The sequence below is a fragment of the Ochotona curzoniae genome, unplaced genomic scaffold (genome assembly GCF_017591425.1).
Source record: "Ochotona curzoniae isolate NIBS_2020 unplaced genomic scaffold, NIBS_Ocur_1.0 scaffold_3890, whole genome shotgun sequence".
Taxonomy (NCBI): Eukaryota; Metazoa; Chordata; class Mammalia; order Lagomorpha; family Ochotonidae; genus Ochotona; species Ochotona curzoniae.
In genome coordinates this window covers 24341313-24353657 of record NW_024467115.1, presented here as the reverse complement: position 1 = coordinate 24353657, position 12345 = coordinate 24341313, and the positions used below count along the sequence as shown (strand labels likewise).

Genomic DNA, 12345 nt, shown 5'->3' with positions numbered 1-12345 from the left:
GTGTCCCTGACAACCACACAGGAGACCTAGCTGGAGTTCCAGTCTCCTGTCTTCTGCCTGGCCCAACTCTGGCCGTTGCAACCATTTGGAGAATGAACTGGCAGATCTGAGGCCTGGCTGTGTCTCTCTCCTGCCCTCTCAGCTGTTCTGCCTTTCAAATAAATAACTCTGAGCAAACAAACAAGTAGTGCTCCGGAGAGCACACAATTTTTTTTTTTTTTAAAAATGGGAGAAGAATTAACCATTTCAGGATAATAATTCAGAGGACATTAAGTGCAGAACTAATAAGGAGCCATAAAGATCAGGAAACACAACTGAAAATGAGCACTAGTGCTTGGGCGAAAGACTCTCCCAGCCCTTCCTCTGCATGAATTTGCTGAGTCTGCAGAGTTCAGTATCTCCTTACAGCGAAAACATCATTTCTCAATGAGTTACTCCCAACTCCCAGTCCTGGAACCCCACACACATTTCCATGAATGCTGATGTCTTCCTTCCACACAGCACACGAACGGAGCCTCTCAATACAACAGGCTTGAAGTCAAATCACACCAAGCCTCTTCACACTCCACCTCTTCCAGCCCCTTGCTTTTGCTACTTGCAGCAGCCACATCACGGCCACACAGAAGGGCTCTTTTCCTTGATTTAGGCATCTCCCTCCTCCAATCCAACCTACTCTTCTGACGACAGCAGGGCATTGCCATCACCAGTTACCAGCCGCGATTCAGGAAAGAAAAGGAAATGGGAAAACAGGCAGCATCAGACCACAGGATCCACGCTGGGTACAGACTCCACGCCAAGCTGAACCTGAGCTGTTCTTTCCCGTCTTCCTCTCCACCATTCTTCGCTATCACAAATGCTAACTAATGCTCTGTGTCAGTCCTTCCATATGTTCAACTACTGTTCTCATTACCCAGAACTGTGTTCACTTTATATCTCAGATATCAAGATCCACCATAATCCTCCTTTCATCTCCACAGAAGTCATCCCTTTCCTAGGTCTGGTCCCTCTAACAGTGCTTTCCATCTGCCCAGTGACTTTCATTAGATTCCACCATGTCAATACAGCCATTCTGCTTATATGCACTCAGTGTCTCACCTAAGTCTGGGCGTATCTGTAATATGGGCATGAAAACAGTACCTGATCTACCTTACAAGCTTACTAAAGAAGTAAGATAATATATGCAAAATATATATAAAATTGCCCAACAGGTTTATGATAACATGTCTAGATTTATGATATCAGTTTTAGATTTTAAAAACACACAATCATAAGTATAAGGCAGTAGCCCAGTGTTCTAACACCTCAAATGCAAAAAGGGAAAATACAATCTGCACTCTGCAGAATTGGACAGGGACAGTGATTCGACAACGGATGCTTTAAACCTCCTCTCAGAGTTTAGGCTTAAATCAAAGGGGACTCGGTGCTGTGAGATCGCCATGACAAGCCTGCACACCGTGCACCTACTTTCATTCGAGAGACAGTCTTATTGATCTCTGGTACATCCCCGACGGTAACAATGTTGGACTTCAGCATCTGATCAATTAGCACCAGCCAATCAGCTAGTTCTGTTATGGTTCGATCCAGATCAGCAGGAACGGAGATGTCAGAAGCACGATGAGACTGCAGCAGAGTGTCTGGTGTAGATGAGACGAGCACCACCTTTTGGACACCAGGATGTGCTGAAGATTAAAAAAAAAAGGGTAAAATGGAAAAAAAAATCAGCAGCATATTTAGATTATTGTGGTAGAATGACGGCATGCACATGTGCATTTAAGCACAAATCAGTTTAAGCAAATTATGATTTTTATGTTTCCATATTGACGTGTCAACGACATTGATTGTAATATCAGTGTCTTTGGTGATCCCAAAGAAAGCTAAACCATCTCATAACATTTCAAGGCAACAGTAAATATCCCCAGAGAATAAAATAAAGAATAAACTAATCATGAGAAGACCAGGAGCACTGTTATATTTTGTCAAGATATTTTCACTTTAATTGCGTGGTCAATGTATTTATAATTGTCCATTCCTTTTTTTGTTTAACTTTATAACATGAGCACATTTCATTCTTGATGTAATCATGAATAAGTACAAAATAATCTACACATATATTCTTTTTTAATTTATCCTTTACCTGCATTACTCATTGAAATGCATTTTTTAAAAAATTATTTGAAATGTGGAGTTACAGAGAGACAAAATCAGAGACAGATAGAGAAAGAGATCCACTGATTCCCTTTCCAAGTGCTGGTGATAGCAGAGCTGCTTCAGGTCATGGTCAGGAGCTAGGAGCTCCATTTGGCCTCCCTGGTGAGTCGTACAGGCTTAAATATTTGGGCCATTTTTGTACTGCCTTCCCAGGAGTTTTAGTGGATGCTAGTGTCAAAAGCCCCAAGGAATTATCTTTGGGTGTGGAGTACTTTGCACACTTCTGATGACCACTTTAGTACAGATTTCCTAAAATTGAAACTACTAGCATGAACAAGATGAAAAAAGTATAAGTGTCTTAATATTCATTGCCAAACTGCTTTCCACATGTGGAATTTATGAGCAACTATACTAAAAACATTCATCTCAATGCTAGAAACACATTTTACTATTGCAATCGTTCAGTTTTTTATTATTAATAAGGATTAATATTTTTCAAGCTTGCCAAAGAAATGTGATATAATGCATAATTCTGAGGGGTTTTTTTAATCTGCTTTCCTATAATTTAGATGAACTCTTCAATAGAAAAGATGAATTTTTGCCATCTTATTGAAAAGCAGTGCTCCTACTTGTTAACGTGTGGTTGTTCCATACAACAAATGAATAAACCTAACACAATTAAATTCATAAATCTTATAGAGGATTGTTTTCCCAGGACCTTTAAATTTAGGAACACTTGTCTTCTCCAGATTTGAGAAATGTCTTCCTGCTTTTTTGTTTGCTTTGTTTATTGTTGTTTGCTTTTAACTGAGCGAAGGCTGAGTAGTAGTTTCTTTGGTTTGATGCTACAGAGAGCCACACTCATTACTAAATCAAGTTGGAGCCTACAAGGTTATATATCAGGTGCAACTTAAATAATTTTCTAAAACATATTTTCTAAAACATATATACAAATTCATGTCAATATTAATCAAAATCCAATGTGTTTTTCTATAATTTGAGAAAACAATATATTCAAATAACTGTAAAACGAATATGAAAGAGAAAGGATCGAAAAAAGTAAAATGGAAACAAAATTATGGATGAATAATAGATGATATCAGATAGTTGTAGTACTTAGCTAGTGGCTATTGATTCAGTGAATGATGAACCCAGACATCCGAACAGACCAATGAAAGGAAAGAACCACAGGGCATTCATAAGCAAAGGAATCTGACCTTGGCAGTGCATGCCTTACACATGAGTGAGGAAGAATTTACTGCTCAGTAAGTAAAACAGGCAACGTGGAACCTATGGCTGGAGTAGGAAAATAGCAGGGAAGACTGTGACCCTTACCCAATACGGAAATTAATTCTTGATAGAATTAGGAAAAGAATATGAAGACCAAAAAAGTGAGCCAAAAACATGCAAGGCTATCATTCTGATTTTATAGCACCAGAGGAGTTCTGAAACAAAATATAAAATGGTTTAAAAATTCAGCAAAGCATGCCACAAATAAGCTTTTCAAGAAGTCTTTAAGGAGACAATATTTGTAATGCACACTTCAGCAAAGAACTGTAACCGAAATATATCTTTTGAGACTTCAAAAGTCAACAACTTTCATAGGAAATTAAAATACACCATAAATATGGACATTGAAAAAAGGTACCTAATTGATAATTGAAAAAAATACAAATTAAAGCAAAGTACTGATAATGACACTGTGGCATAGCAAAGAAAGCCAACACTTGTGAGGCCAGCATCTCACATGGACGCAAGTCCAATCTCGGATGCTCCACTTAAATCTGCCACCTGTTAATTGATCTTAGAGAAACAGTGAAGTGCCTGGGCCCCTATCACCCACATGGGAGATATGGACTTAGTCCCTGGCACCAGGCTTTGGCCTGGCATAGAGATGGCCGAGTGGCATACTTGGGAGAGTTTGAAGAATCTGTAGATGTCTCTGCATTTCTCTGTCACTCTGACTTAACAGAGTAAATCCTTTTAAATGTATTTGCAAATGTATATACTTATATAAATGAATTACCATCTATGTACACAAAACAGGTTGACAAAGCAACATCTGAACACTCTGGTTTCTATAAACGTTTCCAAAGGGTCCTAACGCCTACATGAAGAATCCCCACTGTATAGGCTATCACCTTTTCCTATCTGTGTAGAGTTCCACAGGCACAGTGCTGCTTTATCTGAGATGCTGCAGTAGTGTTGTATATGTGAAATCACAAAGGACCAAACGGAAACGCAAGCATGAGAATCCAGCTGTCTCCTACTAAGCCATACATTTAAGAGATTTTGAAAAGCGAAAAGCAATTCCTCTTTTCCAACTTTATGGAAAATATAGCTCTTATGTTAATATTATGAAAATATATCACTTTGCTTATATAATAAATTCTTTTTAGTATTTTGAAAGCAATTAATTAAGCAAATAATTTTGAGATTTCTAATTATGTAAATAATGATAACTATAGCATACATAAACTAAAGTTCTTTGGGATTATCAATAATTTTCAAAAAGTATATTAAAAAAATACGGAACATGGAAACCAAAAATACTGATCATAACAGAACAAGAGGATCCCTCGGCCACAGCCAGTTATCTGAACTGCAATGCATACTCCATGTCATACTGTAGAAGTAATGGGCAAACTAACAGGCTCCCACAACTTGTGACACAGTGATCTTGCCACGAGGCACATACTTCATATATCACCATGTCAACACGTGACTGCAGCATTCTTCGTAGTTTTGGCTCATGTCTTTGGTTCACTAAATACCTGTGGAGAAGCTGACACTGACACTGTTCTACATGCTCCAAGCATGGAGTTTACAATGACAAAGTCCTGCCTTTGTGGAGCTCGCATTCTTCTGGGGTTGATGGATATAAGTTATAAAATAAAACCAACGCAAGGAGACAGAGTCAGCATGTATCTGAGTGCAGAAAAAACCTCGCTGGCAAAGAGATATTTGAGGAAGAACGAAATGAAATAAATATGTGAAACGTAACGAGGGCCGAGGGAAATGATTCGTGGAAAGAAAAGAAGAAACAGTAGGTATAAACTACAATAAGGAAAATGCTCTTGGCATCTTTAGAACAGCGAAACAATGAGGGAATTGGAGGTAGAATGAACAAAGTGAAGAGTAACAAGAAAGGCAAAGAGAGAGAGAGGCAGGAGGGAGAGCACACATGAGCTTCGGGCTCTAGTACGGCTTTTTAAATTAATTAATTTATTTAATTATTTTATAATACAGTCCGTAGGCTCTGGGATTTCCTGTCTCGTCCCCCTCACTAATTTCCTTATATTATTACAATTGTATAGTCCTTCATAAACAGTCATAAGTCCATCGTTCTGTTATTTAAGTCTATCTGACACTGTAGGTATGGACAATGGCACAGAGTCCAACATCTTATTATCACAATCAGTAATTGCCAAAACATGGAAGCAACCGAAATGCCCAGCAGCAGAAGATTGGATAAGAAAGCTTTGGTTCATCTACTCCATGGAATACTACTCAGCTATTAAAAAAAAAAAAACAAAATACAGTTCTTTGTGGCTAAATGGGCCCAACTGGAAACTATAATGCTAAAGGAAATGAGCAAATCCCAAAAGGTTACATACCACATGTTTGCCTTGATTTAACCTATAATTTTTTTCTGTTATTTGTTTGTTTGTTTTTGAATCTGTCATTGATACTGTCTCAACCCATGTGTTTTGAAAAATTGAACTTGCATTGTTTTTGACATATTGTTTACTCAATACTATGTCAATTAATTCCATAACACTATATATTGTTGCTGATGTTTTGTTGGGGCTTTTAACGGACCGGGACTTTACTCTGTTAGATCTGCCTTCAGACCAGAGAAGGTCTCCCCAAGTAGCCGCTGAACTTATCTGGACAATAAGATGCTGGACGCTATGCTAGGTATATGCTTGCAATGAAGGAATATCAACTGAACTTGAACTGTGGTTATGCAGCAAGGTAGAGGAATCCACCATGGGGGGGAGGGCTGCAGGAGGAGCGGGGGAAATCCCAGTGCCTATAAAACTGTATCACATAATACAATGTCAATAACAAAAAAAAACCATCTTATTATCAAAAATATATTTAACAGTTTCATTGGGAGTCCATCTTTCCTGGTAGGTCTATCAAGTTCATTTATATGCATGATTAAAAGATTGTAGGCAAATGAATGATATCTTGTTGTTATGGGATTATTGGGGCAAATAAATGGCAAGAATAGAATCAGAATAATATGTTAGAATATTTGAATAGTCTAGGCAAAAGATAAGGAAGTTCCAGACCTGGCAAGTGTTGGAGCATGAGATTGTGGCAGCTTGCTTAGGAACTGCAAGGGGAATCCAGACAAGAGCTGAAGATGAGTGTAAGTTTATTGACTTAAAAATTGACTGAAGCTTCCAAGTTAAAATCTGTCTACAGTTTTGAGATTCCTGACTATAGCTAAAGAAGAGTTCTGGATGACAGGATAACCACACAATGGAATGCTATACAACCACTGAAATGAATAAATTAAAACATATGCCAGAGAGGATGATACAGAGTGACAGACAAGATCTATGTAAAGCCACAAGAAGAAGCAATCAAAGCACAGTGCAAACGCAGGTCTTGCACAGCATAAGAGAACACTCTCTGAACAGAAAAGCAACTGGGTGGAGCATGTGAGAACAGACACAGGAAGATCAGTGGATTCTGAGCTAGGAAGATGAAGAAGGCACGCGCTGCAAACATGAGAGTATTTTTTCTTTATAAAATGAAAGAAACGTCAGTATCACAGAATAGAGTGATAAACTGCTACATGCAACGCAGGAACACCGTATGAACTCCAGCTTCTGTCTAGGCTATTCCACTTCTGAGCAAATTCCCTACTAGTGTTACTGGGAAAGCAGCAGAGAATGACCCAAGGGCTTAGGCCCTTATAACCCATGCAGAAATCTTGGAGGAAATTCCAGAATCCTAGTTTTGGTCCGGCCCAGCCCCAATCATTTTAGTAATTCTGGGAGTGAACCAGCAAACAGAACATCCCTCTCTTTTCTCGTCTCCCTTCACTGCCCTCCCTCCTCTCTACATTCTTCATTCTCTGTAACTCTGCCTTTCAAATATACAAATCTTTCTTGAAAATGAGGTGAGGGCACTAAGAAATAGGTGGCAGAGTGTACTGAAAAGAAGTTGGCATGATGATACTAGGAGCAGGTGTTTGGCCAAACAGATGTGCCATCACTTGGCATGTATATATTCCACACTAGAGTGCCAAGGTTGGAATCCCATCCCTGCTCCTCTCTCTAGCCTCTTGCTAATGTGAACCTTGAAGGCAAAAGGTGCTCTAAGTTCAAGTAGAAGGGTCCCTGCCTGCAGGAGCAATTGGAATGGCTTCAGCCTGACCGAATCCAAAGAAATCCTCTCCCTCTCTCTCTCTTTCTCTCTCTGCCTTTCAAATGCATTAGTTTTAAAGTTATGTTGGGAGACAAAAACCCCTCTGTAATTCCATTTCCATGAGATATCCAAAATAGATCCATCCACAGAGACAGAACGCAGGCGGGTGGCTGCCACATGCTGGGTGTAGGAGGCAATAGGGAGAAAATGGGGAGAAACTGTTTAATGAGTTTTCCTTTTGCAGTGATGGAAATATTTTGGAAGCTGACACAGGTGGTAGTTGCTCGGTATTGTCAATGTACAAAATGCCACTGAATTGATCACTTTGAAATGGTTAATTTTTTTTTTGAAAGATTTATTTTTATTATTTTTTCATTGGAAAGGCGGATATACAGAGAGGAGAGACAGAGAGGAAGATCTTCCGTCCGATGATTCACTCCCCAAGTGAGCGCAACAGGCCGATACTATGCCGATCCGAAGCCAGGAGCCTCTTCCGGGTCTCCCACACGGGTGCAGGTTCCCAAAGCTTTGGGCCGTCCTCGACTGCTTTCCCAGGCCACAGGCAGGAAGCTGGAAGGGAAGCGGGGCTGCCGGGATTAGAACCGGCGCCCATATGGGATCCCGGGCGTGCAAGGCGAGGACCTTTAACCACTTGCACCACCGCGCCAGGCCCAATGGTTAATTTTTTAAAAAGGGAGAATTAAACACTGAGTGGGAAGACTGAAAGTGTCACTGAGGTTAGTTTCAGGTGTCCTAACTCTCGCAGGGATGATGAGCTTTGTGTAACTAACTGTCCACCTAAAGGAGGATATGGGTTTGCTGTAAGCTCTTCTGTACCTGTGTACCTCTACATTTAAATTCAAACTTCTGCTCCTTTATCCAGATGACATTTAAAATTAAGATAACCCAGGAGCCAGCACTGTCGAATGGAGGGCATAGCTGCTTTTTTTTGAGGCCAGCATCTCATATGGATGCCAGTTCATGTCCCAAATGTTAGGCTTCTGATTCAGTTCCTTGCAAAGGGCCTGGGAAAAGCAAAGGCATATGTTCCAAGTGCTTGGGCTGCTGCACCCACATGGGAGGCCCAAAGAAGCTATCAACTCCTGGCTTCCACCAGACAATGCAGCCATTTGGGGAGTATATCACTGGATGGACTCAGTCTCTTTATCTATCTCTCTGTTTCTCTCTCACCCTGCTATTCAAATCAATAATTTTTTTAACAACTAAGATAATCAAATGCTATGTTATGAAAAATATCAACTCCTTTCCATATAGCTGTGAAGTCGAACTGGTATCTAACATTGTCATACTAATTAAGAAACTATAAAAATGTGAAATATACACAGCTGAATACTGCTCAGCAATAACATATGAAATCTTGCGGTTTGCAGCAACATGCGTGTAACTGGAGGTCATTATGTGAAGTGAATTAAGCAAAGACAGGTACCATGTGATCTCACTCATTTGCCCAATATCAAAAAGTGGACCTCATAGAAAGTAACACTGCAATGGTCCTTACAAGAGCCGGGGGAGAGTCACAGACAGAAAAGGATGCAGAAAGCTTGATGAGTGGGCACTGGTTATAGTTAGTAATAAGAAATTCTAGCATTTTATTCACAATAGATGGACTAGGTAATAATAATGTACCATATATTTCTCAAAAAATTTTAGAGGATTTTGAATGTTTTCACTACCCACAAAACTTAAATAGTTGAGTAGATAGATATATTTACTCTGATATTATGCTGTATATACACATATAGATAGATGACATGATATCCCATAAAAATGTAGAATTTTTCTTTAAGGTTTATTTACTTTCACTGGAAAGGCAGATTTAATGGTGAGGAGAGACAAAGAAAAAGATCTTCTATCTGCTGGTCCATTCCCCAAATGGCTATAAGGGCTGTAGCAGAGCTGCTCTGAAGCCAGGATCCAGAAGTTTCTTCTGGATCTCCAAGGTGGGTGCAGTGTCCCCACCAGCACCCATGAAGAATTTGCACCATTCTCCACTGTTTTGCTAGACTACAAGCAGGGAGCAGAATGGGAAGTGCAGACAGAATATGAACCAGTGCCCATTTGATATTCCAGCACTTGAAATGGAAGTGAGAAGACATACTCTTCTTCCTTCACATTTAAGTCAAGCATACAGCTCCTCCTGGATATATAAGTTTTCTAAGTGGCCACTGCCTATATGCTTCCAAAATGTCTAACCCATTCTTTCTATTTTTCATGCATGAACAGGGTTAATTACACATGCTAAAGACAGGTTAAAATAGTGAGTCAGAGCTGAGTTCCTGAAATGCTGCACGGATCTAGAAATTGTTTCCCAACTCTCCAAGAACCCCAGGACATAAAGATGCTGTAGGCCAACTGTTTGGTGCAGTGGGTATGATGCCACAAGATGCCCATATCCCATGCCAGAGAGCCTGGATCTAAGTCTCAGGCTCAGCTCCTGATTCCAAATACCTGCTAATGTGCACCATGGGGGGCAGCAGGTGAGAGTTCAAATACCTAAGTCCCTGTCACTCATGGGGAACAAATAGATTGAGTTCCCAACTTCTGGCTTTGGTCTGGCCCAGTCCCAGCTGTTGCATGCTTTTGAGCAAGTAAGCTAGCAGATGGAAGATCTTTCATTTGATCTGTGAGTCTCCATTTCTTTGTTTCTCTGAACTTTCTGTGTTTCAAATAAAGTCATTTAAAAATGACATTCTGGCCACTGCAGTCTAATCCTATGCAAGCTGTGCTGGCATCCCATAAAGGCACCAGTTCACATCCCAGCTAATCCACTTTTAATCCAGCTCCCTACCTATATCCCGGGGAAGCAGCAAAGGTTGGCTCAAGTCCTTGGGGTCCTACACCCCTGTGGGAAACCAGAAGAAATTCCTGGCTTTGGATCAGCTCAGCTCTGGCTGTGAGGCCATCTGGGAAGTAAAACAACAGATGGAAAATTCTGTCTCTCGTTCTCTCTTTGTGTTTGTGTGTGTGTGTGTCTCTGTAAATCTGCTTTCCAAACAAATAAATCTTAAAAAGACATACTTTTCTACTGATTGGAAGTAGAATAATACATCACAACTGTATGATGCTAAAGGTTTTCTTCAATTCTTACACAGTATTCATATTACAAAACATATCAATGTTTGTATGAAATCTTGCTAAGGGATAAACTACCTTACCAGTAATCCTTGTCGAAGAAACAGAGCAGGGATCTTGGCTGCGTTCCTTCAGCATAGTAGGCAATTCTCTGCATATCTATCAGGTCAAACAGAAAGGGAATATCATATAAAGAAAATGACAGACATTTTCTAAGTGACAGTTCAACCATTCTTGCCTTTTGCCAGCTAAGCTTATCTGCACTGTCAACACGGCCATCTAGCTCAAGTTCCAAACTCCAGTCCTTAACTTCCCTGACTCTCCACTCACTTGAATTCCTTTAAAATTCCAATGCTGACTTCACTCACACCACTAGGATTGGCTCTTAGGCTTCTCTCACCAGTTTATTCTCCTCCAGCTGCCCATCAAACACCAATGTTCCATAGGTTCATTTTTTTATTTCATTTTTTTTCTTCTTCCCCTTGACTCTGGATCCTTGCCTGAATCCAGTTTTCTGGTGGCTTCATTCCCCATTTGGAATGCCAAGAGGCAAGAGATGTCCCAAAAATTAGCTTCTATTCAATGCTCTTATCTAGATATTTATAAGCATCCAAACTAGAATTCATTTCCTGGATCTTCTCTGGCATCCTCTTCATGAACTTTTTTCAAGACTCTAAATTATTTTTTCTCTGTCAATATTTAGAATCACTACATCCATTAAACAGTGTTATTTTAACAGTATAATTTTCTTTGGCTTAAAACTCACCAATAGCTGCTCTCTAAATAGGGGGTTTGAAGTTCAAATCCCTTGTGACGCATTATGAGGCCTCCAAGTTCCAGTGTCTGCAGATACCTGTCAGTCTAACACTCGCCCTAAATAACTTCCAGAACCCAGTTATACTATGTCATTCTTACCTCCTCTTGGTCCTTTCACTGGTTGCTTCTCCTCGCTCTGTAATACCCCTGGCCTGATTCTTCATTGGACCAATATGATTCCTCCATCATAAACTGACTTGGCTCTGATATTCTCAGCAAAACTAACTTCCACAATTCCACAGTCTCTTTCCAAAGTCAGGGAGGTGTTCTGTGTTCTGTTCCCAGGGATACTTTCATGCTGTAGTTGTCATGTGTACCTGTCTCAGCTATGAATGTGCTGTTGGCAAGTAACAACAGCACCATACTGCACCATACTCTATGTCGTGATTTCCTAAAATTATACCCAGATTAAGGTGTGGGGGAAAAATAAGCTATAATAAGGGAGTGTGTGGATGAATGAAATACCCAAGATTATTATTTCCTAATGTGTCCACACCATAAACACTGCTTGTCGTATACATTTATAAATCACCAAAGTAAAACATTAAAATCAGTATGACATCCTCAAACAATGGAATCCAAAGTATTATCTGCCATTGTACTCCTAAACTGACCACTCTGCCCTCCTCTATGCAATATCCTTTGGCATTCATCATGTTAATTAACATGCTTGCTCCGATTGAATATAGGCAGACAGGCACGTGACATGGGTACCAATACATCCAGAGAAAAGTGTGAGATGAGAGAGTAGCAGACAAAGTCACAGAGTTAATGGGAAGTCAAACCAAGAGCCTTGGAGGTTAACAATGAGGACCCGGGTTTCCACTGTGAGATGGAATGCAATTACGGGAAATTTTCTCACAGGAGTTACTTAAACTAAATGATGTTTAACACATCATT

At 40.0% G+C, this 12345-nt stretch overlaps 1 protein-coding gene across 9 annotated transcripts in view; it reads right to left on the bottom strand.

Annotated features, from left to right (window-relative positions):
• UTRN (utrophin) overlaps positions 1 to 12345 on the bottom strand; it is a 491247-nt gene that overhangs the window by 257043 nt on the left and 221859 nt on the right. For all 9 annotated transcript variants that reach the window (XM_040965592.1, XM_040965598.1, XM_040965593.1 and 6 more), the window contains 2 exons: positions 10713 to 10788; positions 1465 to 1679 (listed from right to left, as the gene is read on the bottom strand). In XM_040965592.1, coding sequence (XP_040821526.1) covers positions 1465 to 1679; positions 10713 to 10788 — 291 coding nt within the window. The remainder of the gene's footprint in view (positions 1 to 1464; positions 1680 to 10712; positions 10789 to 12345) is intronic.